The 25,056-nt window shown below is 41.7% G+C and overlaps 2 protein-coding genes across 3 annotated transcripts in view; one reads left to right on the top strand and one right to left on the bottom strand.

The window, feature by feature from the left end:
* Positions 1–5,919, bottom strand: part of LOC124277980 (ADP-ribosylation factor-binding protein GGA1-like) — a 33,978-nt gene extending 28,059 nt beyond the window's left edge. For both annotated transcript variants that reach the window (XM_046713706.1, XM_046713707.1), the window contains exons 1-4: positions 5,856–5,919; positions 1,995–2,155; positions 1,311–1,409; positions 318–476 (exon numbers count right to left, since the gene is read on the bottom strand). In XM_046713706.1, the coding sequence (XP_046569662.1) occupies positions 318–476; positions 1,311–1,409; positions 1,995–2,155; positions 5,856–5,892 (456 nt within the window). In that variant the 5' untranslated portion in view covers positions 5,893–5,919. The remainder of the gene's footprint in view (positions 1–317; positions 477–1,310; positions 1,410–1,994; positions 2,156–5,855) is intronic.
* A 1,325-nt stretch (positions 5,920–7,244) lies between these two features.
* LOC124277981 (diacylglycerol kinase epsilon-like) overlaps positions 7,245–25,056 on the top strand; it is a 72,160-nt gene continuing 54,348 nt past the window's right edge. Inside the window, exons 1-6 of the mRNA XM_046713709.1 lie at positions 7,245–7,455; positions 8,609–9,283; positions 10,685–10,828; positions 11,074–11,219; positions 18,936–18,996; positions 19,280–19,393. Of these exons, the coding sequence (XP_046569665.1) occupies positions 8,609–9,283; positions 10,685–10,828; positions 11,074–11,219; positions 18,936–18,996; positions 19,280–19,393 (1,140 nt within the window). The 5' untranslated portion in view covers positions 7,245–7,455. The remainder of the gene's footprint in view (positions 7,456–8,608; positions 9,284–10,684; positions 10,829–11,073; positions 11,220–18,935; positions 18,997–19,279; positions 19,394–25,056) is intronic.

Raw genomic sequence — 25,056 nt, 5'->3', positions numbered from 1 at the left:
GCTATTCTGTATTCTATCAACAGTCTTACTCTGGCATGAAACTTGTGATTTTGTAATGGTTTTATAATCCCCTGTAAAGTACTAGCAAGGGATAATGCCATCTTCAAACATTCACAAACATGACATCAAGTAGCTGAAGATCGTTTTGTAAATATTCATAAAAAAGGATGAATTAGTCCAAAAGCATGAAGCAAAGTTATATTTCTCTGTGAGATACAGAAATTATTTAAACAGTGTAATGGGATTATCCTTGAACCTCTAGCTTGACACAGATGAGCACCTGACCAGGTGATGTAGAGATGTAAAGATTCACTCACTGTGTCTACGTATGTCGGATCCTCCTTCACTATGCCCTGGGTCTTCAGCATGGTGTAAGCCTCCTGGATCTTGCTCTCATGTGTCAAACCCTTGCTCCAGCTGTACAGAATCTCAATACACCTCTTCTTCACTTTCTCTGTTGTCTTTGAGCCTAGGTACTAAAGTAAAACAAACAAGCTGGTGTCAGTGAGAGAGCACAGGTGTAGTGGATTTGCATGTAATAATAATGTTGTAGCCATACATATGTTAATGGCATGCCCTACTACTTCAGACTAAAAGAAGAATTAGGCTTAGGTGAGTTGACATTTAGTGAGTGAGTGAGTGAGTTTAGTTTTATGCCGCTTTCAGCAATATTCCAGGAATATAACGGTGGGGGACACCTGAAATGGGTTTCACACATTGTACCCATATTGGAAATCGAACCCGGGTCTTCTGCATGATGAGCAAATGTGTAAAACACTAGGCTACCCCACAGCCCCGAGTTGAGATTTACTATATTTAGGGATATCAATTTACATGAAACAAATCAACAGCCATACAAGAAAGGAGTAGTATTAGAGATACTGCGTGAGTGTTGGCTTAATGTCATGTTTAACACTACTTCAGGCCAAGAATCATAATCAAGGTGAATCTGGTATTAGGGCCAACAGCTAGAGTGGGTGAGTTCAAGTGATCAGTGTTTTAAACAGTTTCCCTATTATATCATTATGTGTCTGCTAATGTGGGAGGGAAGCCCAGAGTGTGTCATGTTTACCTTTCAGGTGAAACCCACAGGCACGGAAATACTACTGACAAACCAAGAAACCTAATCAGGCAGAACCCGGAATTGAACCCACAAATGCTTTCTTTCCATGACCAAGGCATGCAACTCCGCACAAACACCTGCACCACCTTAGATAACCGGGCCACCAACAAATTCCATCGTGTTGAACATTAGGTGCCCTTACTCACAGAAGGAATCTCAACATCTTGGTTATCATTTATATACTTACCTTGGGAGACACAACTTTGATAATCTCATTTAGAAAGCGAAATTTTCCAATTTCTTGATGAAATCTGCGGCCACAGTTCTTCACACATGCTTCCAGTGTCTGAAGGATAAAACAAACACAGTCACCACGATGATAAAACTAATATGCTCTCAATACAGTGATACATGTATACTGTATATTATATGCTATGAGAAGGCTGTGTCTTCAAACACCCTTTGTCCATTCTTGACAGAGCAAGTGTATGGGTTGTACACATTTTAAACAATATTTCAGTAGCTTTAAGATATGTTAACATAATAAAGTAACTCTGCAAAGAAAACCACAATATATTGAATTTCGACTTTCTCATCATGATACTTTTTTCCAGCGTGATATGAGCACAACTTTCACAAGTGGGTACGTGATACATGGTCTCAAATGGGCTAACTGTAGACAGGAAGCCGGTCACAAATACTTTCACATATTTGATCACCAGTTTCAAGTTCTAATATCTGAATTTTGTAACAACAAATTTGACTTGTAATGTACAAAAACTTTGCCAACAAGACAAACATATGGATGATGTATCGTAATACATACTCATTTTCATTGCAATTATGATATACAGGTAAACCTGTAGCACCCACACCTGTAAAACCCAACAATAATTTTCATTGCAAATCTGGATTAACAATGACAACTCACAGTGAGGGCAAACAGTGACTCTCTCTCCTGGGGTGACTGTATCTTGTGTGCCAATAGTCGCACAGCAAACTGAGGTCCCTCCAGTTCATGGTTCACCTTGTCACAGAACGCCATGATGAAGTCCCAGTCCTCATCTCTCTGGGCTGGGTTTGTCGCTTTGTCTGGTGATGTAGATAAACATTGTTTGATCTCAACATCACCTTAGGAAGGGCTTACATTTATCAATATTGTTATGACGATAATATACTTTGAAAGGTCTTAGCAAGTCAACCATGTATGTAGTGTTTCTAACACAAACCAATACATGAGGTATGAGTTAATCCAACTAGTATACACTTCATTTAAATAAATTCTATATCTCACTCTCAGACAGAGGTTACCATGGTTATCATACCAATATTTGTGTGAAAGAAACACAAGATCAGTGCACTTTACCAGGCAGATTTTGTACAATTCAACTAGTACTGAGTGGAGGATGGAACTCATGTTGCCAGCTTGAAGCTAAGCTAGGCTGATGGGTTTGTCTAATTAGTCTACAATTTACCATGGGATTACAGATGCTTTCACAAAAAACAAGTGTTTGCCACTAATATGGCAATGTCCTGCCGCTAAAGAAGAATGAAATATTTACAACATATTTACTACTTTTTGGTCACATACAAGATGCCTGAAATGACTGGTGTCTGCATAATCACCCAATGTAGGCTGTCAACATAACTGAAGACATTGGGTGCAATGTTTTATGAGATATGGTGTTTACATACGTTTGAAAAGTGGTCAAAGTGTCTTGGTGACCTTGACGATAAGGTCAAGGTCATCCAAATCTACTGGTTTCTCTGCATAATCCCCAATGTAGGCTGTCACCAAATTTGGAAACATTGGGTACAATAGTTCATGAGATATTGCGTTAACAAGAGCTTGAAAAGTGGTCAAAGTGTCGTGCTGACCTTGAAAATAAGGTCAAGGTCACCAAAATCTTCTGCGTAATCCCCCAATGTAGGCTGTTACCAAATTTGAAGACACTGGGTACAACAGTTTATGAGATATCATGTTAGCAAGAATCAGGACGTACGTACGGATGCTGCTGAATACATAGTCCCCTGTTCCGCGTTCCGGGGACAATAAGTGTTTGTCTACCAAATGATCAAAACCGAATTGTTCACCTTTTGGGCATACAGAGTAGTCATTTTCAGGGGAAATTTGAAACAGTGTGATTTTCCACAGATTTTGGATTAATTTGTCAAAAAGAGAGAAACCCATACACTACCTCAAAACTAACCTTAAGGATAGTAATGGGGTTGCTTAATCCAAAAGGTCAGAAAGGGGTGTTTGATTAGCGAGTAGTGCTCAAGATTTGTTTGTTTGTTGTTTAATGCCACAGTCGGAAATATTCCAGCTATATGACAGCAGTCTGTAAATAATGGATTATGTACCAGTCAATCCAGTGATTGACATCCTGACCACCGATCTTCACAGTTGGGATACCATGACACATGTGTGAACCAAGTCAGTGAGCCTCACCACCTAATCCAGTGTTGCTTTTTACAACAGGCATGGGTTGCTGAAGACCAGTGCTAACCCACATCATCACAGGTACCCAACCCTATGAGTAATGAAGGGGTGCTTGTGGCTTACTTGGAAAGGGGTTCCTCACCCTAATAAATGTAAAACTGTTCTTGATTGGAAAGGTTTGCTGAGATTAGAGTTGAGAGCAATCTACCCAAACAAAAACCTAGGAAACTTTAAGGACCGAGGGGGTCATGCATGATGCGTGAAGCCAGGGATAGAAATGCAATTTTTTCGAGGGTGCCATATGGCCAAAGAAAAGGTACTAAGGCGTGCTTTCGTGAAAATATGTGTGCCCATCCATTTTGATGATTGAGACTTAAAACATCACAACAATTCTGTTCAATTCTTTGTTTAATGAATCAGTAGACATCATGTAAACCTGTAAACTTGAGAGCAGGATTCCCTGAACACTATTGCGACAACAACAATAGTTCAGCTTCATTTGTCCTGGACCCATTAACTAACCCACAAACTATACTATCATCCAAACTATGCTATCGTCCAAACTTGAATTCAAAATGGTCAAGCCCATGTTAAGATGTGAGATAGAGTGTACCAATAAATAGTTTCATGAGGTGCAAAAACTGTTTTTCAATAATCTGAATTGGTCAAATTTATTGCTTTTTCCATTACATGAATCATGTTGAGTATTTTTTGTATAATTTTAAATGTGCTGCCAGGGCACTGCAAAAATATTTTATCCATGCCATTTCAATATGTGCACAAAAATCAAGCACTATTTCTATCACTGGAAGCGAAAGCAGCTGGCAAACTCAGCTTGTGAAAACTGTAAGCAGTGCCCGCTGAACTGCAGTATTACTGAATCACATATAACATGCTTGAAACCCCAAACTTATTGTGGTTTGCTCGAATTATTCTGCAAGAGATGTTTTTTCATCAGTGATCACACTGTGGATGTAGGCTTGCATGCAACCAGACTCATCTCTTGTTTAAAAACAAATGCACATATTCGGAAGGAAGAACAAGCAGGCTAACTGGAAGCCTTTTGTGCACCTTACAGTTGTTTGTGTGTGCATAACGATATAGATATAATACTAAAGCACATAAGTGTGGTGCATGACAATAAAGCCTTTAGCATCCAACAGACCTTATTGCTGGCATTTTGTATGGATTCAAGGACAGCATGTGGAGGATAAATATGCAAATGGAAATAGCTATTCATGTTTCAGAATATTTTCTCAATTAAAGTTAATTTTTTGTAACATGTATTTATTCAAATGTGTAACCATGTCCAAAATAAAAAAGATGAAAAAAAAAACATGAATGGATTGTATAATGTGTGATGCTGGTAGGAAAGTGATTGGCTTATTACAGCCGAGCCATTGAATATTGTGATATAGACTTGATAATCAGTGAAGCAGTGAAGCAAGATAGCAATATTAGCACTTTGCAAATCATCCATAATGTTTGGTTTGAGAACAGAATGAGCTCAAGGTGTGACAGACTCAGAAATTATTTCATGCATGATTTAAAACACACAGAACCGTTGACATACTGGCCTTTTAAGGGCAAGAAATTGAAGGAAAGGTTGCACCGTAACACAAAAGTGGAGAGTTTGGTTTATTATCATGATTATGTTTAACACTTTAAATAGTAAATGCCATGGCATATAATCTTTATGTGGAATCTGACTGCCTACTTGCTATACTGAATAGACCAAAATACATGTACAGTTACCAGGCTTCCGCCTAAGGTCGCAGACTGACACTGTTTATCATACAAATGAGGGGAACATGACCACTGCTGACATGATGATCATTTGCCTGTGTATATACACAAGATACATAGGTCACTAAGGAGGCAATGCTAAATTTGGGATACACAGTCATCTATTTTCTGTTAGGATCTTTTCGGGTATGCTTCATAATGATTGCGTCTGGTCCGGTTTGACCAAAAAAGTGGTCGTGGCTAAATTTCCACGAACACTTATTTAGTCAAATCATTCTGATAAATAGCTATTGTGACTTAGTACTAATATTTGTCTGCATCACTGGTACCCAACATAAATTGTATCTTGAGTAACCATTGTCAACTGACTGAATAAAAGGTAGGTCTGGCAGTCCATGATAAACACCTTTCGTTAGCACCAGACAGGGTCATATCAGACTATAACGAATTTACACGCACATGCCGGCCGGAAATTATTTATGCAGGCGCTGTTTCAAATCGTCCTTACACCATTGTGACAAATACATATTCAAAAATAACAATCAATCAAACAATTTGTGCTCTGTTGTCCTCTGCAAAATATTCAGTCTGCCACGAACTTACTCAGTACCGACTCCAACGTTTCTCGTTCTTCGGCCATCTTGGTGACTATCACGCGACAAGTTGCGCGAGATTGTACGATACTTCCGACACTAAGGGGGCGTGGCATTGACAAATAACATACGGTTATAACAGACAATATCGCGAAGTTATGAACACGAGCCCAGATACAGATGACTGGGTGCACATTGTATTAAATATAGGATATGAATCAATAATATATGGAGCTTCTGAAATACATCCATGCACCAGAAATGACAAAAGTATTATATTAGAGAACAATAAAGTGCGAGAGACATATATACATGAATACCTATATGAAACCAGGGAGAATAGAAGACGATGCTGTAGATTATCCCTGATGAAACAAACAATCGGTGCAGAAATCAGAGTAATTTGCGAAATGCCCTTACATCGCTCCTAAATTCCGTCTTCGCTGTATTCTCAATTACATAATATCAAATTCGAATTATTTGGAACATTAATGCACCTAAAGCAAAATACTTTTTAAAAAATTACTTAGAATGTATTTTATATCTAGGTCAGAGAAATATCATATAAAATATAGAAAATAAATAACTGTAATAACTTTCACAATCACCAGCATTATAATTAATAGAAGTAGCTGTTCTAAATTTGTTCATGATAATCTGCCATAATATATATGGCTCATTAGTACTTCATAGAAACTGAAACTGAGTTTTAAACTTTTCCACGGTATCGCCATTGCGATAGTAGGGTAGACTCCTGGAGTAGAATGGACCGTGTGGAGGGACGTTATACGTTGAACAAAACACGCATCCGTACACTTGTTGATGTCAGTTTAGCAGATGCAGTCTCTTCATATTTGGAATGTACACGTGTGTATAAGTTTTGTGAACAATGCTGCCCTTGTTTCTTCTTTGGATGTTATGACATAGATATCGTATCTATTTATTTACATTTTGAAAAAAGATAATTTATTTTATAAATTCAGGTTTATGTTTCAACGTGTCATGATTTTTTTCCTTTTTGCTCCTTGATAATAACTACCTGGAGATAACACAGATAAACGACGAAGGACAGTAAAGGCAGACAGCTGAATATTCTGAATATTGCATAGGCACTTGTAACCTTTAATTCACACTGACCTCATACATAGTTCTGGAAATAGTTATGTTATTTTTGTGAACAATTCTCATTTGTACAAGTTACACCACGAACAATTATCAATAACTGGCAAGGGATTCAAGTCTAAGTAAACAAAGTAAACTAAGTATTATTCGTTACACTGCTATCAGTGTAACGAATAATACTGAGCCTAAGTTTACTTAGACCGAAGGGATTCGTGCGTAAAATATCCTTTGATTGCGTCCCTTGAATCAGAACTCTTCAATGATGAGTATTGTTTTTACGGAAATAAACATTTCCTAATGTACACGCTATACGCTGAACATTCTAGGCATGTTCGGAGATCGCAGTTTCCTCCCACCAGTCAGTGACAGGTCACAAAATACACGTCAGCGTTAGCCAGTGTTGTATAACACGCATATACACAGGAGATGTTGTTATTGGTGGTTTCAAGTCGTCTCGTGGCGGGACATCAGAAGAGGTTTCACTAGCGGTATGCAACCTGTTGTCTACAATGTGTTGAAACAGTTACATTGATTATATCTACAGGCGAGTTTTGGAAAGATGTGTCATAATGTATATTGGCAGAGAAATGTTAGGTAAGAGTTCCGCCGGTAACCCCCGCTTGAAATGTATTCTATTTATTAGGATTATTTCGAGGGTTTAGGGTTAGGTTTGGGGTTAGATTTTAGTATATCATGTTTGGTATCATGTAATTTAGGTATCATGTTTGTACCATTTCCAGTCTAGCATTTTAAAGGAAAACAGAACTCCACCTTTAAGCCGCCCAGTTGACACCTCTTTAATTAACCTGTGTAATCATCAGGTGCCAATTGGCGTCAGCAACTCAACAAACTGTCTTTCCTACGAGCTGGGGAAGACCTTGTTGACAACCAAGGGAATCTCCTTGAATTCTCATATATGATCGAATCACGCTCACCAAAACATTTCACAGTAACCTTAATGGTTACTGGTCATGCTTTACATTTTTTAAGCATAAATCAACAACAAAAGCAAATGTCAGTTTGACTGAACCTCTTTACTGTAAATCCTTTGTTATCACCAGACATATAGGTGTTGCTTCGCACAGCAAGAATAGCCCTGAACACAAGTAAAACATGTCGAAATATTAGTCCATAATAAGCAAATTTGTATTACATGAAGAAACAACAAATCCATACTTTTGTTTACCTTTAACTGGATAGTACCATACGGTGACAGTTGTAGCCAGTCACACCATGTTTAACCCGTGAATATCTTGGTTAGAATTGATCTCCAGTAACCCAAGCTTGCTATCATCATATCCCAATTGCGTAGATCGGTGCTCATGCTGTTGATCAATGGGTTGTCTGGTCCAGACTCGCTTATTTACAGACCGCCGCCGCCATATAGCTAAAACTTACCTCGCGCACACCATGTTTTGTTTGTTTCTTGTTTATTGTTACGCTTAACAATGTGTCAGTTATATGATATTGGTCTGTAATTAACTGAGTCTTGACCAGACGATCCACTGATTGACGTCATGAGCATTGATCTACACAACTGTGATACGATGACATGCAATCAACCAAGATACAGAGTGAATGTTTGACTGTTTTATTTGATCAATAGTATAAGCCGAACCAATTGTATTTCATGTGTTGTAGATGGATGATACGTACAAGGCCATTGGGGCAATGTTGGCTATGCTCTTCTTTGTGGTGTACCTGTCCCGCTTGTACCGACGATACAGACTCAGACACTATGAAGTGCCTGTCCGAGATATACGTAAGGGGCATCGATGGTTCATGATGGACCTGTTCACAGAACCCACATACTGCAACATCAGCGGTTACCACATCATTCACGGGGCCAGGTGTGACTCGTGCGGCATCAGCGTGTACGACCACAGCATGAGAGCAGCAGACAAGAAGTTCAAATGTAAACAGGTGTGCATTAAGGGGGAGGTAATGCATCACCAGTGGATTCCAGGTAACCTCCCCTTGTGCAGCGTCTGTGATGTGTGTGGTGAAGACTGTGGCAACTCCCCAGAGCTGTGTGATCGGCGATGCTGCTGGTGTCAGCGAACCGTCCATGACGACTGTACACCCTCCACCGATATCTGTGATATGGGGGCCAACTGTAAAGAAATTGTACCTCCAAACTGCCTTGAACTTAAGTGGGTAGGGCTCAAAGGTCGTAAACATCTCATTGTGAAGTCTGTCCGCAAACCTTCCATTCCAGAATGGTCTCCCCTGATTGTCATAGCTAACAGGAAGAGTGGGAACAATGATGGGGAACATGTTCTGCAAGCATTCCGTGCAATACTGAACCCAGCACAGGTATGTTCATTCATCTGAGTTAAGACCAGTGAAGATCTGGGTTAGAATTGGTCTTCAGTAACCCATGCTTGTCGTACGAGGCAACTAATCCAGATAAGATTTAGCTCATGTAGGTACTGTACCCACTGTATTTTTTTGGAGTGGGTATTATGAATGTTGAGTGGGTATTTCATTTTCTGTTACCCTCTGCTCTCAAATATGTGCGTATTTCAGTCATTTTACTCGCCTAAGTATATGCCATTGAGTAAGTTTACTAAGCAGGTATGTTCTGCCTTATGTCATACTACTGTATATTACCGGCTATAAGCCGAATTTTGAGGACCAAAAAAAGCAGTCTGTAGAAGGGGGTCGTCTTATCCATGGGTTACGCTTTCGTCAAACGTTTTTCTGGGGGTAAGAAAACAACATCATATCACTTCGCGTGAACAAACAACAGAAGATGACTTTGTCAGTACAGACGTCAAATTTGCAATTAAACATCACTAGACAAGATTATTTACCTTTTAAGTTCTAAGTTGTTTTTGCTGGGCATTGTATTATTTGCAGGGATTAAGATTACTGTGTGTATCTAAGCCGGAAATAGCAATCAGCTGTGCACATGTTTCCCGGCGAACAAGTTCAAACATGCACAATAATATAACGGGACGAATTCTGACGCAGTCATCAGTAAAATATAATACAGAATACTATTATTTAACCCAAAGAAATATAACCTAGCATTGTGTAATTTTAATTACAGTTTTTATGTAAAATAATATAATCAACACTAAGGTTATACGGACCCTCATGAACGTGGTACGCAGAAGTTGTACGCACATGGAATGGGGTAAAATACGGAAGCCATTTAAATTCACACATTTTTACCGATGTTACTGTAAACTAGCAGTCAATGGAAAGCGAGGCAGTAATCAAAACCAACTTAAAAATAATGGAAATGATTTCATAAAAAATCACTCATCCTATACTGACAGTACAACACTTGTCTTATACTAACAGTACAACTTGATAGCAATCGATGTCTTTTTCATTACGCAAGCGATTTTGATAAATATATTCTGTACGCATTTGTGTTAAACATTTTAAATGCGTAATTGGTATGCAACAATTATTTTTCAATGCGTAATTCTATGCGTATTTTACCTGGATACGCAGCTTATCTTGGCCTCTGCATATGTGTTGAATTTGAGTATAAATATATTAAAAAACCACTTGCTTTTGGTGGGACAAATGTGAACTGACCCTGTTTCCTATCCTCAGGGAGAGCTAAGTATGGAAGAAGTATTATTAATATTATACAGGTTTTCTTTGGTATGTTTGGTAGTTTCAGGTAGGACTATTTTGGGCCAATCACCACCATCTGGGTACAAAATGCTTTCATTACCCTGTGTATTGTGTTGCTAGGTGATAGATCTCCATGACATTCCCCCGGAGAGTGGCCTTGAGTGGTGCCATCTTCTCCCTCTCATCCCTGTGCGTGTCCTTGTGTGTGGGGGTGATGGCACCATCGGCTGGGTCCTCAAGTCTATAGAGAAGCTACAGTTCAAGGTATATTTGCATCCACCCTAGACAAGTACTAATCAGTGCACCCACAATGCACCTATTCTTGTAGTAAATTTTATAGTATTTCCTGGAAGTTTTCAACCAGAAGCACTTCGAGCAGTCCTTTCTGATCTAATACAAATGACCAAATTCATATATCTGTACGGAATTACCAAGGCATTTCTTGATTCTAATGTATGTATGTTTTTTTGATAATATGTTTTAGTATTTATCCTATGTCTTTGTTCCAGAAGCCCCCACGAGTGTGTATATTACCGCTTGGCACAGGAAATGACCTGTCTAGGGTGCTGGGATGGGGTGAAGGTTACACAGGAGATGTGCAGGTCACGGATGTTTTGTCTCAGTTGAAGAAGGCCCACCCTGTAGCCCTGGACAGGTCTGTGTGTGAACTTAATGTTAGGGATACAGTTGAAGAATAGGGATACAGTTAGGGATACAGTTGATGCAATTTGGTCAATGCATTCTATTTATTAGGATTAATTCAAGTGGTTAGGGCTAGGGTTAGGGCTTAGGGCCTACCTTTAGAATACAGCACCACAAACTTTAAAAATACGTCATAATACCCTTTTACGTAAATGTAATGTGATTTTGTTCGAAAGCACGTTTTCGAAACAATGCCCTATGACGCCTGCATGGCAACACGGTTGTCTAGCTCAGTGAGTGCATATAAGCTCCGCTCACTGGTGTTTCATCTCTACGAGCTATGTCATTGCATAAGCCCAACGATGTTGAGAGTTTCCAGTAGTTGTATACCGGCGGATGCGTAATATTTTGCAAGCACCAGTTTGAAATATTTTAATCTTTTCACTAATACGCTCATATTTATTTGTATTACAGGGTGCTGAGGTGTTACGTTTTGTGTATTTTGTATATTTTGTATTTTTTAAAGTTACATATATAATTTTTAAACTTATCCTATCTCACGACTTGCACCTCTCTCCCTTCATTCGCCCATGAGTGGAAACGAATTAAACTTTGCTCCAGGCCTACCTTGTCCCTGTCCCCGTGTTGTGCATGCCTTCCTGTCTTAGCCATGCTCACTAGTCCGTGACAGCACGAGGCATGTGCAGTCCTCACTCACATGATCACCTTACATACTCATTCTCTTTCTTGTCGCTCGACAGAGTGGACGTGAAAAGTTTTTAGTCTTAGAATTGCTCAACATGGATAAGCCTGTTCAGGCCAGAAAACGAAAGTTTTGCGCTCAATGTAATAAAGTCTTTTCACTTTGGGACCCACACAAATCGTGTATTGATTGTGTGGGTTGTTGTGATTGGGACAAACGTTGTCCTAAGTGTTCAGGACTGTCTAATGAGGATTTTAAAGCTTACAAACGTGCTTGTGCCCGACGTTTGGCAGATAGGGCCAGGAATGCTTCTGCGGGATCTGGTCCATCTCCCGCTAAAAAACAATGTTTAGATCGCCGCACCCTACCTGTTCGCCGTTCTAAATCTCCCGTCTCTCCTAACGAAGATTTTATGGACGCTTCGTCTGATTCCTATTTGTCTGAGGATGTTAAAGGCTTTTGGGACGCTTTCCTCACCTAGCTTAAGTTCTCATGGGCAGACAAGGGTGGTAATGACTGATATTTCTTTTACACAAGACCTGCGATCTACTTTATCTCGTAGATCCTTTTCTTCGGACAGTTCAAAGTCCTCGAAAACTTCTAAATCCAAGCATTCATCATCGAAGCGTAGATCGGCGTGGTTGGAATGTAACCGTTCTCCTCTTCGTACGGTTTCATGCCACTGAAACAATTCACCCACACGAGTTGAGTCACCATCTCGTTCGGAGGTTCGAATTCGTTCTGCTACTGCTGGGAAGTGTCGTTCTAGATCTCGTTCACACTCGTGCTCTCGTCGTCCTTCCAATGTACCAGTCCGAACCGATTCACCACCTCGATTCATTTCACCAATCAGAATTGGGTCTAATGCCAGTGTTGGTTCACCTAGCTGTGTCATTGCCAAGGGTCGAACGAGTTCACCAGACCGAACTTATTCACGTAATCGAATGGATTCACCAGGACGAACCGGTTCACGTACCCGACTCAATTCACGTCAACATATGTTTCTGTTCGACTCATCATCTCATGGTCGAATCAAATCACCACAGCGTTTTGATTCACGTAGTCGTTCAGTCTCACCTAGTCGAAGTGGTTCGCCATTTCGATCCGGTTCACCTAGCCGTACGGTGTGTTTTCGTCAGAGTGATTCTCGTAGTCGGTCTCATTCACCTCAGGTGAATCAGGAAATCCCGTCTAGTCAGTCTAGAGCTAGTGAGCACTTGCGGTCAGCGCCTTTGCGTGATAGTTCCCCACATCAACATCGTTCTGTGCGGGTGGTTTCACCTGCTAGGCTGCGTTATTGTTCAGTGGATCGGCGTTCACCTTCACGCCATGCCACTTCTACTTTGCCTCGGTCACAGGTTATTGCTGAGTCTTGGAATCCTGTGCTTGATTCCTCTCCAGCGACGGGTTTAGACACCATGCTTCATGCTGTTGACCCTAAGTAGCGTAATTTTGAGCACACTGTAACAATATTTACTTCCTCGGATCCCCACTCGTCATGTGTGGGTTGTATTGACCTGTGTTCCTGGAGCAAACGTTGTCGGTAATGTGCTCCCGAATCGGTTCGCCATACCGAATGGATTCACCAGACCGAACTGTTTCGCCACGGCGTATGTGAATTACGACATCGACTCCATTCACCATAATATTAAGACTGTTTCTTATCGCCGAAACAGTTCGCATCATCGATTCAATTCACAGCACCGAAATGGCTTGCCTCGCCGTAACGGCTCTCTTCACCGGAACGATTCACCTCGTTGAACCAATTCTCCTCGGCCGGAACATTTCACCTCGCCTCACTGGTTCATCTGATCGTTCTAGATCTCTCCATCAGCTGAGATCATTTAATCGTTTCGGATTACCGAACCGATCCAGATCACAGTCACGATCCAGATTACAAAGCCGATCCAGATCCTGGACTGATTCAGATCATATCAACGTTCCGGCTCACCACCCTGAACTGATTTACCAGCAGGAATTGTTTTGGTTGATTCGACACACATGATCGCATGGTTCGCCGACCACCTACAGCTACCTAGAGCAAGATACCAGATGTTCTATTGATTACATTCAACATGAAGGATCGGGACTTGTCAACACTGATTTTCCACATCCTCAACGAGGTTCGTGAACTTGCATCCAGATAGGGCCAAATTTGTCGAACTCTGCTAGTTTTCAACACGATCCTAGTTTTCAGGGCATCTGTGAGGCGCTGAATTCCTCATTACGAAGTGGCAAGCTCTAAGCTCGACAATTTGATTTGTTTATCTGGTTTACTTTACGGCTTGTGAGGCTTTTTAGTCACATAACTTATCCAACCTTGTACCCCTTTTTCGGATGGTTGAACAGAGGTAGTAGCTATGTGCTTCACCATGCCGACTCGATTTACATGTGATGTCAGTAGCGCAGTCATCTAGACATATCACGTTCAGCACTTGACGGTCTGCCGATCCCAGTTCTCAAGAGTCCTCCGTGACCGGGGCTCATCTTATTCCAGATTTAATCTACCATCCGATCTTCACCTTTGATGAATGATTCGGTTCAACGAATCTACCCTTCGGTGTAGATATCAGTTCTAAAACCACCCGATAGGGCATTACTAGATAAGCTTGCTAGCCAGGAATACTTTACGACGCTTCACTGAGTCTTGTTACTACAGACTACTGGTAACAGCGTGTTTGTGTATCGCTGAGTGCAATTATTGCTGATGGTTCGTCATCTTCAGCTCCCTTTGTTTTACATGATAAGCAAGTTTCTGGACAGATAACGGATGGGTCAAGTTTTTGCGCATGGTACCAGCAGTGATGTTTTGTCAAATAGCCAGCATAGCTCAGCCCGGAATTTATGGGTTGCGACTCGCCCGGTTAACCGAAGACCATGTTGTCCGTATTTTTGTCAATTGTGTGTAACGTTTGCAAATGGCGGACTACTGTTTGTTTACCGGAATTTTGATGATTAGAGTGACCATGAAGTGCCCTTGCAGACTTGTCTTGGTCCAACGAATCGGATATCAAGTCCAGCCTTTAAATGCTAGTAACAATGAACGGTGCCATTCCCGGTAGGAGTGATTGTGTCGGGATTTCGACAGCCAGTCGAGAGAGACTGCTTATCGAGGGTGACAGACAGAAACACCCGTGAACGGTTTCACTTTTGCTGGGGTTACTTGGATTTTCTACACTAGCTCAAGCACTGAGTTCAGAGGTCACTGCAGTTATGCGTGGACTGTCACCAGGCAGCGATCTACTACCTTTCTCACTCCACCTGGCGAACCACCTGAGGTTGCCGATCGTACAAATTTCTTCAATTAGTTTACAATGTGAACGTTCCTGTAGATTGACTGACAATCTCCATGCGCCGATCATACTACATTCAGCACTCTGTTAGAACTGACATAGAAGACTGACATACATCCAGACTATCGGAAGTATCTTCGATTTACTTTCAAGGGGCATCATTGATACCAGTGGAGGGTCCTGCTGTTTGGCATATATGCGGCCCCGTGGCTTTTTACTCAGATACCCATTCCGATAACAAGCTACCTGCATTGTCTAGACGTGACATTCGAGAACTATATCGACGACTGTGTTCAAGCCCAGCAGGATCCAGTCGTTCTTCCTCTCCACAGGCAGTTAATCATCAAGTTGCTCGCGCAATTAGGATGGCTGCTGAATTCGGAGAAATTGGAGGTAACACAGACCCAGTGATTTCTTTTTATTGGGACAATATTCAACACGACAGGTCATGATGTTTGTGCCCCAGGAGAGGTGGGACAAGATTCAGTGCAATGCACCACTAGTGCTGGTCCAACCCACAACTTTTCGCCAGTGGCAGAAGTTACTAGGGAGATTGACGTCGGCACAAGCGCTGACTTACAGGGGCCAGCTGCAGCTTCGCCCTCTTCAGATGTTTCTGTGCCCATACATCCGGGACGACAACCCCAGGGAGTTGATTCGTCTTACCGCACAACTACATTCAGTCTTTCGTTGGTGGCCCAACAAGTGGAATGTTTGTGTTGGAGTCTCTATGGTGCCCTTCATACCGACTCAACACCTGTTCGTCGACACATCTTTCAAGCTGGGGCGCTCACTTTCTCCATCAAGTGGCAGTGGTCATCAGGAGAAAAGGCCCTTCATATCAACGAATTGGAATTCAGCACTGTCATTCTCGCCGTTCGGCATTGGACAGTTGAACTACGGTTTAGTCATGTACTGATTCAATCAGACATTTCGATGGTAATATTGTACATAAACCATTAGGTGTTGACAGGATCAGCAGCTCTGCTTCAGTTGATGTTTCGAACTTATCATCTGATCGATTCACTCAACACAGTGGCCAGAGCCCGACACATTCCCAGGATGATGTCATTGCCGATGCCCTTTCACTCATGGAGTGGAAACAACTGCCTCTGATATTCCAATCGTAGATCTACCTGTTATCACGACCAGATGTAGACCTGTTCGCCACTCGGGACAACCATCAGCTTCAGCGCAGATGATCACCAGTTGCGATCGTTTCTGCTTTGTGTACAATCTGAATAAAATTCTGAATTATATTTCTGATTTGTGTCTTCGATTCTTCTGGGACTTCGATTTCTCCTCTCAATTTAATTTGAGAGTCGCCACCTCACTTACTGTCCTCTGCTCCACGGAGTAATTATGTCAGTGAAGTGAGTCATTCCCGAAGTGTTACACTTCGTAGCGTTTATGCTCCTAAGTACCTATACACATCTATGTGATCTTACTGTGGTAGTGGAAGTGGAGGCATAAGATGATGTTGTGGTACTGAACGTTAAAATTGTGAGTTTTTCCGATTCAATTACCCTTTCACCCTCCTTGGGACGGTGTCTGTGTGGGTTGTTTCGAAGCAGGGGCTGGCCCGATACTAGTCGTTAGACTTTTATTACGGGGGTACCTTGGAAATCATGGCGATGCGACTGATTACACTCGCTAAGCTGCGTCCTTTCACTTTGTGAAGGTAGTGACTGAACACCACATTGCTCCGGAATCCCGGTCCCTGGGAGCACTTGTGCTTAGTAAGTCAATGGGTTCGAACTAACCCTCGCACATAGTAACTTTGGTAGTTATTGGCCTGCTTTGTAGTTGCTTCCTACGGTTGTTTTGGCATAACGCTTAGCTGTTATCACTTGAACTTCGGGTAATCTATGACCCACCTTCCTACCGTGGGATAAGTGCAAGTCGTGAGATAGGATAAGTTTAAAAATTTGGAAATTTTAACTATAAATTGTTTATTTATATACTTATCCTATCTTTTGAAGCGGTAATAATGCAGTACACTAGACACGTCAGTCATGTTTGTGCCGGTTCGGTCAATGCATTCTATCTATTAGGATTAATTCAATGGGTTAGGGTTAGGGCTAGGGTTAGGGCTTAGGGTTTAGGGCTTAGGGTTGGGGACCTAATCCAATATAGTAGGTACATGTCCGGTGGTTCAGTCAATGCATTCTATTTATTAGGATTATTTCAATGGGTTAGGGTTAGGGCTGAGGGTTTAGGGTTAGGGCTGAGGGTTTAGGGTTAGGGACCTAATCCAATGTAGTAGGTACATGTCCGGTGGTTCGGTCAATGCATTCTATTTATTAGGATTATTTCAAGGGATTAGGGTTAGGGCTGAGGGTTTAGGGTTAGGGTTTGGGCTGAGGGTTTAGGGTTTAGGGTTAGGGACATAATCCAATGTAGTAGGTACATGTCCGGTGTAATATGTGAGTACCATTTGTTGTTTTTCCTTTTGCAATTTAATACTTTTTTTCACACAAAAACGGGAAACCAAAAATGTCGAAAATACACTATGAAATGGTTTAATGTAGAAATTTTGGGCTAATGGAAACTGGCCTGGAATTTGCACTGAAGCCTCTTTCACACGCAATATTTGTTCAGTAATGATTCGAAGGCTAACTCACCCTCGTGCCGTCACTACACATGCTCATGTCTCCCTCGTTCCTTAGTGCGATCCACATTATCCTTACAGTGTTCCCTACATCACTTTTCTGTCACTAAATCACCGATTTATATAAAAAGCGTCATTCATGCACGCGCCGTGAAATCTCGTCTGACACCTGGCGTCAACAACCCTTTTCAGTTTGAGGCATATCGGCTCATTCCACGCCACACGTTATCTTGTAGATTACGGAATGGGACGAGTGTGCCAAATGGCATCAGGTCCATTCGGCAATTGTCCGTAGATTAAAATCACGAGACACCAAGTCTACCCATAATCTTCGTAATTGTCCGTGACCTATTCGACTCTTTCCGTTCATTTCCGTGACGTCACAGGAATGACTCGATAAATTTGCACATTGTGCAACAGTGTGGACGTAGCTCAGTTGGTTAGCTGTCGAGCTAACAATCCGAAGGTCGCGGGTTCGCGTGGGACGGGTTCCCACAAACTGGTTGCTTGTCTTAATGACACGTGACCTACGGCAGAGTTCGTCCTCACGAGAAGTTGTGGTGCTGTATGCTAAAGGTGCTCCCTGTGTGTGAATATAATGTTAGGGATACTGTTGAAGAAGGCCAAACCCTATAGCCCTGGACAGGTCTGTGTGTGAACATAAAGTTAGGGATAGAGTTGAAGAAAGCCCACCCCATAGCCCTTCACAGGTCTGTGTGAACATAATGTTGGGGATACAGTGGAGGGTTGGTTGTGTTCACACTGTGTGTCCTCAATATGTAAAGGACAGTGTTAGTGTTAGGGTGACATCATTTGAGGGTGTTCACACTTTGTTCCGTACAACTGTATCTCCTGAAGAAGTCAATAGTTGTGTAAAAAATATCCAATTATGACTAAGATAAGGATTAGGGCAGCACATAAGAAACACGAATGTGTCATCTTGCAATTTGACAAACAATCAAGACAACAGTCAGATATTTCTGCCAGTAAATGAGGAGACTATTGCTGTCCATGTAGACTACTTGTTCCTGATTCATATTGGGTGATTTTACTGATGCTTCTGTCTCAGTTCTGTGTTGGGATCACTGAAATTGATGAGATATTTTGATTGACGACTTTCAGATGGAAAGTTGAGATCAGTCATGAGAAACACTTTGGAATATCAGTGCCCAAGCTGAAAAGGGTAAGTGTATTACTACACCTTTCACGTTCGATGTGACAAGGCCAGTGTTCTGGTGCCCGTGTAATTAATATCTTGTGTGTGAGACATTGTCTCTGTGTGTATTAGAGTACCATTAGTGGTAACTTGATATACAGGTTAAAGTCACACAGGTTGATATGCAAAGTTCAGTTTGGGGATTTGAATAAAATTTGAGAAGAACGATCGATATCTTGAACTTAGTCCCCGTTTGAAAATCAGGCCAGGAAATGATATTTATTAAATCTAATCTGTGTTTTCCCCTCAGGTAATGATGATGAACAATTACGCCTCTATTGGTGTTGATGCACTAGTCACACTCAACTTTCACAAGCGCAGGGAAAGTTGGCCATGGCTGTTTGCTAACAGACTCATCAACAAGGTGGGTACTCTCAATACACGGCAGACATACGTGACATGCAGACTCATTTGTATGAAATGTAGTTTTTACAGAACATACACAGAGACAGACACACAGACAGAAAGACAGTATAAACACACACTCTCTCTCTCTCTCTCTCTCTCACTCACACACAAAGTGTGAAAGGACTCTTGTATCTGAAGTTTTCAAGTCAGTAGAAAAGGAGTTACCTCCCTTTAATCATTCTTGGCATTTTATGTCTGGCGTGATCTTGTAATATTTAAACCAGATGTGCATAAAGTGGGTGAAGTGTTTGTAGGTTAGGCAGATTTGTCATGTGTGATAAGCCTTATGTATTATTTCTGATTCAACTGTGAGTTGGTGTCAATTCTGCAAAGTTTGATGCAAGTTAATGCTTGGTACAAAAAAGATGAGTACCCAATATTCAGTATGCCTTTCAACTCTCTGCTGATTTTTCCATGCTAAAGCAAAGGAATTTTGTTTTAAAATGGGTTCTTGGGCAATGACTTTTTTAAAACAGGCGACCTCTTTCATTCGTTATGACAAAAGTAGGCTATTTAGACATAAAAAAAATAATACTTTTTTGTCAGAAAGCAGCAAGAAAATGTCTTTTTGCAGGGTGTTTTTGCTGTTGTGGCAATGACTGTGAAAAAAGAATATTTAAAAAACATTAGTTGAGATAACTTGAAAATATGTTATTTCATTCACACTTAATGTTCCTGATTTGTGTTAAACCAATTTCTACCATGCTAGTTGAAATCCTGCATTATGATTGGTGAACAAGCCACTGTGATTGACCCCATTATCAAAGATGAAAGTATAAGTGTGTTTGAAAACTTGTACAAGACAAAGTAAACAGATGCAAATGCTGATATTACATTAAACTGCTTCAAGAATAATCAAAGAATGTGTGGTAATGCCCTTAGACAGAAACGTGACATACATCGACCAATTATATTAATAGAGTGCCTTATTACATTCCTTCCCACCAAGGAAGTCCAACATATGGTTGCACTCTATCCTGTATGACATCATGCTCGCTGCAACGCAATGCTTCAACACCCTGAATAAACACATGTTTGTTCTTGTGAAAGGAAACCTGCATTGTTTGTGTCATTTTCTCAGGGTTTACATGTCTAAATATTTGGAGATGTTTTGTTTTCTGTTATCTGCAAAATATATTGTTTGATTTATAGAGAATACTAAACGATGTCCCATGTACTGCCATATTTATGAAACGAGTGAATGGTTTGGTATCTAACGTAGCGAAACCAATACCATTCACAAGTTTCATAAATATGTTCCTCTGTATCAGAATCACATGTTTTGAAAAGCAGTATGTGTGCAGTACACCTGTCATGACACTGTGGTGTGTGTAATTCACCCCTGTGCAGTACACCTGTCATGACACTGTGGTGTGTGTATTTCACCCCTGTGCAGTACACCTGTCATGACACTGTGGTGTGTGTATTTCCCCCTGTGCAGTACACCTGTCATTACACTGTCGTGTATGTATTTCCCCCCTGTGCAGTACACCTGTCATGACACTGTGGTGTGTGTATTTCCCCCTGTGCAGTACACCTGTCATGGCACTGTGGTGTGTGTATTTCACCCTGTGCAGTACACCTGTCATGACACTGTGGTGTGTGTATTTCACCCCTGTGCAGTACACCTGTCATGACACTGTGGTGTGTGTATTTCACCCCTGTGCAGTACACCTGTCATGACACTGTGGTGTGTGTATTTCACCCCTGTGCAGTACACCTGTCATGACACTGTGGTGTGTGTATTTTTCCCCTGTGCAGTACACCTGTCATGACACTGACACTGTGTGTGTATTTCCCTGTGCAGTACACCTGTCTGTGCAGTGTGTGTACCTGTCACCTGACACTGTGGTGTGTGTATTTCACCCCTGTGCAGTACACCTGTCATGACACTGTGGTGTGTGTATTTTCCCCTGTGCAGTACACCTGTCATGACACTGTGGTGTGTGTATTTCACCCCTGTGCAGTACACCTGTCATGACACTGTGGTGTGTGTATTTCACCCCTGTGCAGTACACCTGTCATGACACTGTGGTGTGTGTATTTCACCCCTGTGCAGTACACCTGTCATGACACTGTGGTGTGTGTATTTCACCCTGTGCAGTACACCTGTCATGATATGGCAAGTCTTATGTCAGTAATGGCCGTGAGACAGTGCCCTGTGACATGTGGGAGTGATTGTTGAGGGGGAGTGAGTCACCCCAGGCCAGGTAGCTTCATTTGAGGATGTTGGCTGCATCACTGACCTAGCACCATGTGACTGCATGCTCCAGTCTGACTCACAATCTGAAAACCATATATGCACACACAAACAGCTTCTGTTTGGGGAAAACAGTTGCATTTTCTAATTTAGCTGTTAAAAATACCAGTGTTTTTAATAGGGTGAGTCACTTTCCTTAATTTTGGTTTTGATTATTGGTGCACCTGGTTCCTGAATCTAACGATTAAGATATGAATGTATATTCTTTATTGTCTTAGAATCTGACTAATAAATACATGTCATGTTTGGCTGTTTGTATGTTCTTGAGACATACTGAATGAATCACAATTAGGAATGTTGAGTTGTGCAAGGTGCAGTGATCACAGACTCGTCCTATTTCTATCAGTTAGTACTTGGCACCAATGACTAATGTCTATGTTCTTACAAAGGTTTCTTACAATCTGCCTCATATTATGTTGCCATGGTTAAGCAATGGTCTCAAAACTGCAATCAAATATGAATACAAATGTGCTGAGAGTAGACACTTTATACATGCTACAGAGTTGGGGCAAATGCTTCAGATTTCTCTATTTACAGGAACCCGTGAAGATCCAGGTTAGAATTGGTCTTCAGTAACCCATGCTTGTCGTAAGAGGTGATTAACGGGATTGGGTGGTCAGGCTCGGTGACTTGGTTGACACATGTTATCGTATCCCAATTGCGTAGATCGATGCTCATGGTGTTGATCACTGGATTGTCTGATCTTGTCTCGATTATTTACAGATCGCCATCATATAGCTGGAATATTGCTGAGAGTGGCATAAAACTAAACTCACTGAGAGTAGGTACACCTATTTCAGAAAAGGTACACCAACTTCATTGTAGGTACACCTACTTCAGAGATGGTACACATGCTTCAGAGAAGGTACACATGCTTCAGTGTAGGTACATGCTTCAGTGTAGATACATGCTTCAGTGTAGGTACACATGCTTCAGTGTAGGTACATGCTTCAGTGTAGGTACATGCTTCAGTGTAGGTACATGCTTCAGTGTAGGTACATGCTTCAGTGTAGGTACATGCTTCAGTGTAGGTACATGCTTCAGTGTAGGTACATGCTTCAGTGTAGGTACAGGCTTCAGTGTAGGTGCTTCAGTGTAGGTACAGGCTTCAGTGTAGGTACACCTGCTTCAGTGTAGGTACATGCTTCAGTGTAGGTACACATGCTTCAGTGTAGGTACACATGCTTCAGTGTAGGTAAAGGCTTCAGTGTAGGTACATGCTTCAGTGTAGGTACATGCTTCAGTGTAGGTACATGCTTCAGTGTAGGTACATGCTTCAGTGCTTCAGTGTAGGTACATGCTTCAGTGTAGGTACATGCTTCAGTGCTTCAGTGTAGGTACATGCTTCAGTGTAGGTACATGCTTCAGTAGGTACATGCTTCAGTGTAGGTACATGCTTCAGTGTAGGTACATGCTTCAGTGTAGGTACAGTGCATGCAGTGTAGGTACAGTGTAGTGTACACATGCTTCAGTGTAGGTACATGCAGACTTCAATATAGGTACACATGTGTAGGGTCAGTGTAGGTACATGCTTCTAGGTACACAAGCTTCAGTGTAGGTACACCTACTTCTGAAAAGGTACACATGCTGCAGTGAAGGTACATGCTTCAGTGTGTAGGTACATGCTTCATGCTTCAGTGTAGGTACACGCTTCAGTGTAGGTACATGCTTCAGTGTAGGTACACATGCTTCAGTGTAGGTACATGCTTCAGTGTAGGTACACCTACTTCAATGTAGGTACATGCTTCAGTGTAGGTACATGCTTCAGTGTAGGTACACCTGCTTCAGTGTAGGTACATGCTTCAGTGTAGGTACATGCTTCAGTGTAGGTACATACTTCAGTGTAGGTACATGCTTCAGTGTAGGTACATGCTTCAGTGTAGGTACATGCTTCAGTGTAGTGCACACATGCTTCAGTGTAGGTACATGCTTCAGTGTCGGTACATGCTTCAGTGTAGGTACATGCTTCAGTACTTCAGGTAGGTACATGCTTCAGTGTAGGTACACAGGTACTGCTTCAGTGTAGGTACACATGCTTCAGTGTAGGTACATGCTTCAGTGTAGGGTACTTCATGCTTCAGTGTAGGTACATGCTTCAGTGTAGGTACATGCTTCAGTACATGCTTCAGTGGTACATGCTTCAGTGTAGGTACACTTACTTCAGTGTAGGTACATGCTTCAGTGTAGGTACATGCTTCAGTGTACATGCTTCAGTGTAGGTACATGCTTCCAGTGTAGGTACATGCTTCAGTGTAGGTACATGCTTCAGTGTAGGTACATGCTTCAGTGTAGGTACATGCTTCAGTGTAGGTACATGCTTCAGTACATGCTTCAGTGTAGGTACATGCTTCAGTGTAGGTACATGCTTCAGTGTAGGTACATGCTTCAGTGTAGGTACATGCTTCAGTGTAGGTACATGCTTCAGTGTAGGTACATGCTTCAGTGTAGGTACATGCTTCAGTGTAGGTACATGCTTCAGTGTAGGTACATGCTTCAGTGTAGGTACATGCTTCAGTGTAGGTACATGCTTCAGTGTAGGTACATGCTTCAGTGTAGGTACATGCTTCAGGTGGGTACATGCTTCAGTGTAGGTACATGCTTCAGTGTAGGTACATGCTTCAGTGTAGGTACATGCTTCAGTGTATGCTTCAGTGTGGGTACATGCTTCAGTGTAGGTACATGCTTCAGTGTAGGTACACATGCTTCAGTGTAGGTACACATGCTTCAGTGTAGGTACATGCTTCAGTGTAGGTGCTTCAGTGTAGGTACATGCTTCAGTGTAGGTACACCTGCTTCAGTGTAGGTACATGCTTCAGTGTAGGTACATGCTTCAGTGTAGGTACATGCTTCAGTGTAGGTACATGCTTCAGTGTAGGTACATGCTTCAGTGTAGGTACACCTGCTTCAGTGTAGGTACACCTGCTTCAGTGTAGGTACATGCTTCTTCATGCTGTTGGTACATGCTTCAGTGTAGGTACATGCTTCGGTGTGGGTACATGCTTCAGTGTAGGTACATGCTTCAGTGTAGGTACATGCTTCAGTGTAGGTACATGCTTCGTGTATACACCTTCAGTGTAGGTTCATGTAGGTACACCTGCTTCAGTGTAGGTACATGCTTTCAGTGTAGGTACATGCTTCAGTGTATGGGTGCATGCTTCAGTGTAGGTACATGCTTCAGTGTAGGTACATGCTTCAGTGTAGGTACACCTGCTTCAGTGTAGGTACACCTACTTCAGTGTAGGTACATGCTTCAGTGTAGGTACATGCTTCAGTGTGGGTACATGGTTCAGTGTAGGTACAGGCTTCAGTGTAGGTACATGCTTCAGTATGGGTACACATGCTTCAGTGTAGGTACATGC

This window comes from Haliotis rubra, unplaced genomic scaffold (assembly GCF_003918875.1).
Source record: "Haliotis rubra isolate DU_JTF1 unplaced genomic scaffold, ASM391887v1 Scf23, whole genome shotgun sequence".
Taxonomy (NCBI): Eukaryota; Metazoa; Mollusca; class Gastropoda; order Lepetellida; family Haliotidae; genus Haliotis; species Haliotis rubra.
This window is presented reverse-complemented; position numbering and strand designations above follow the sequence as displayed.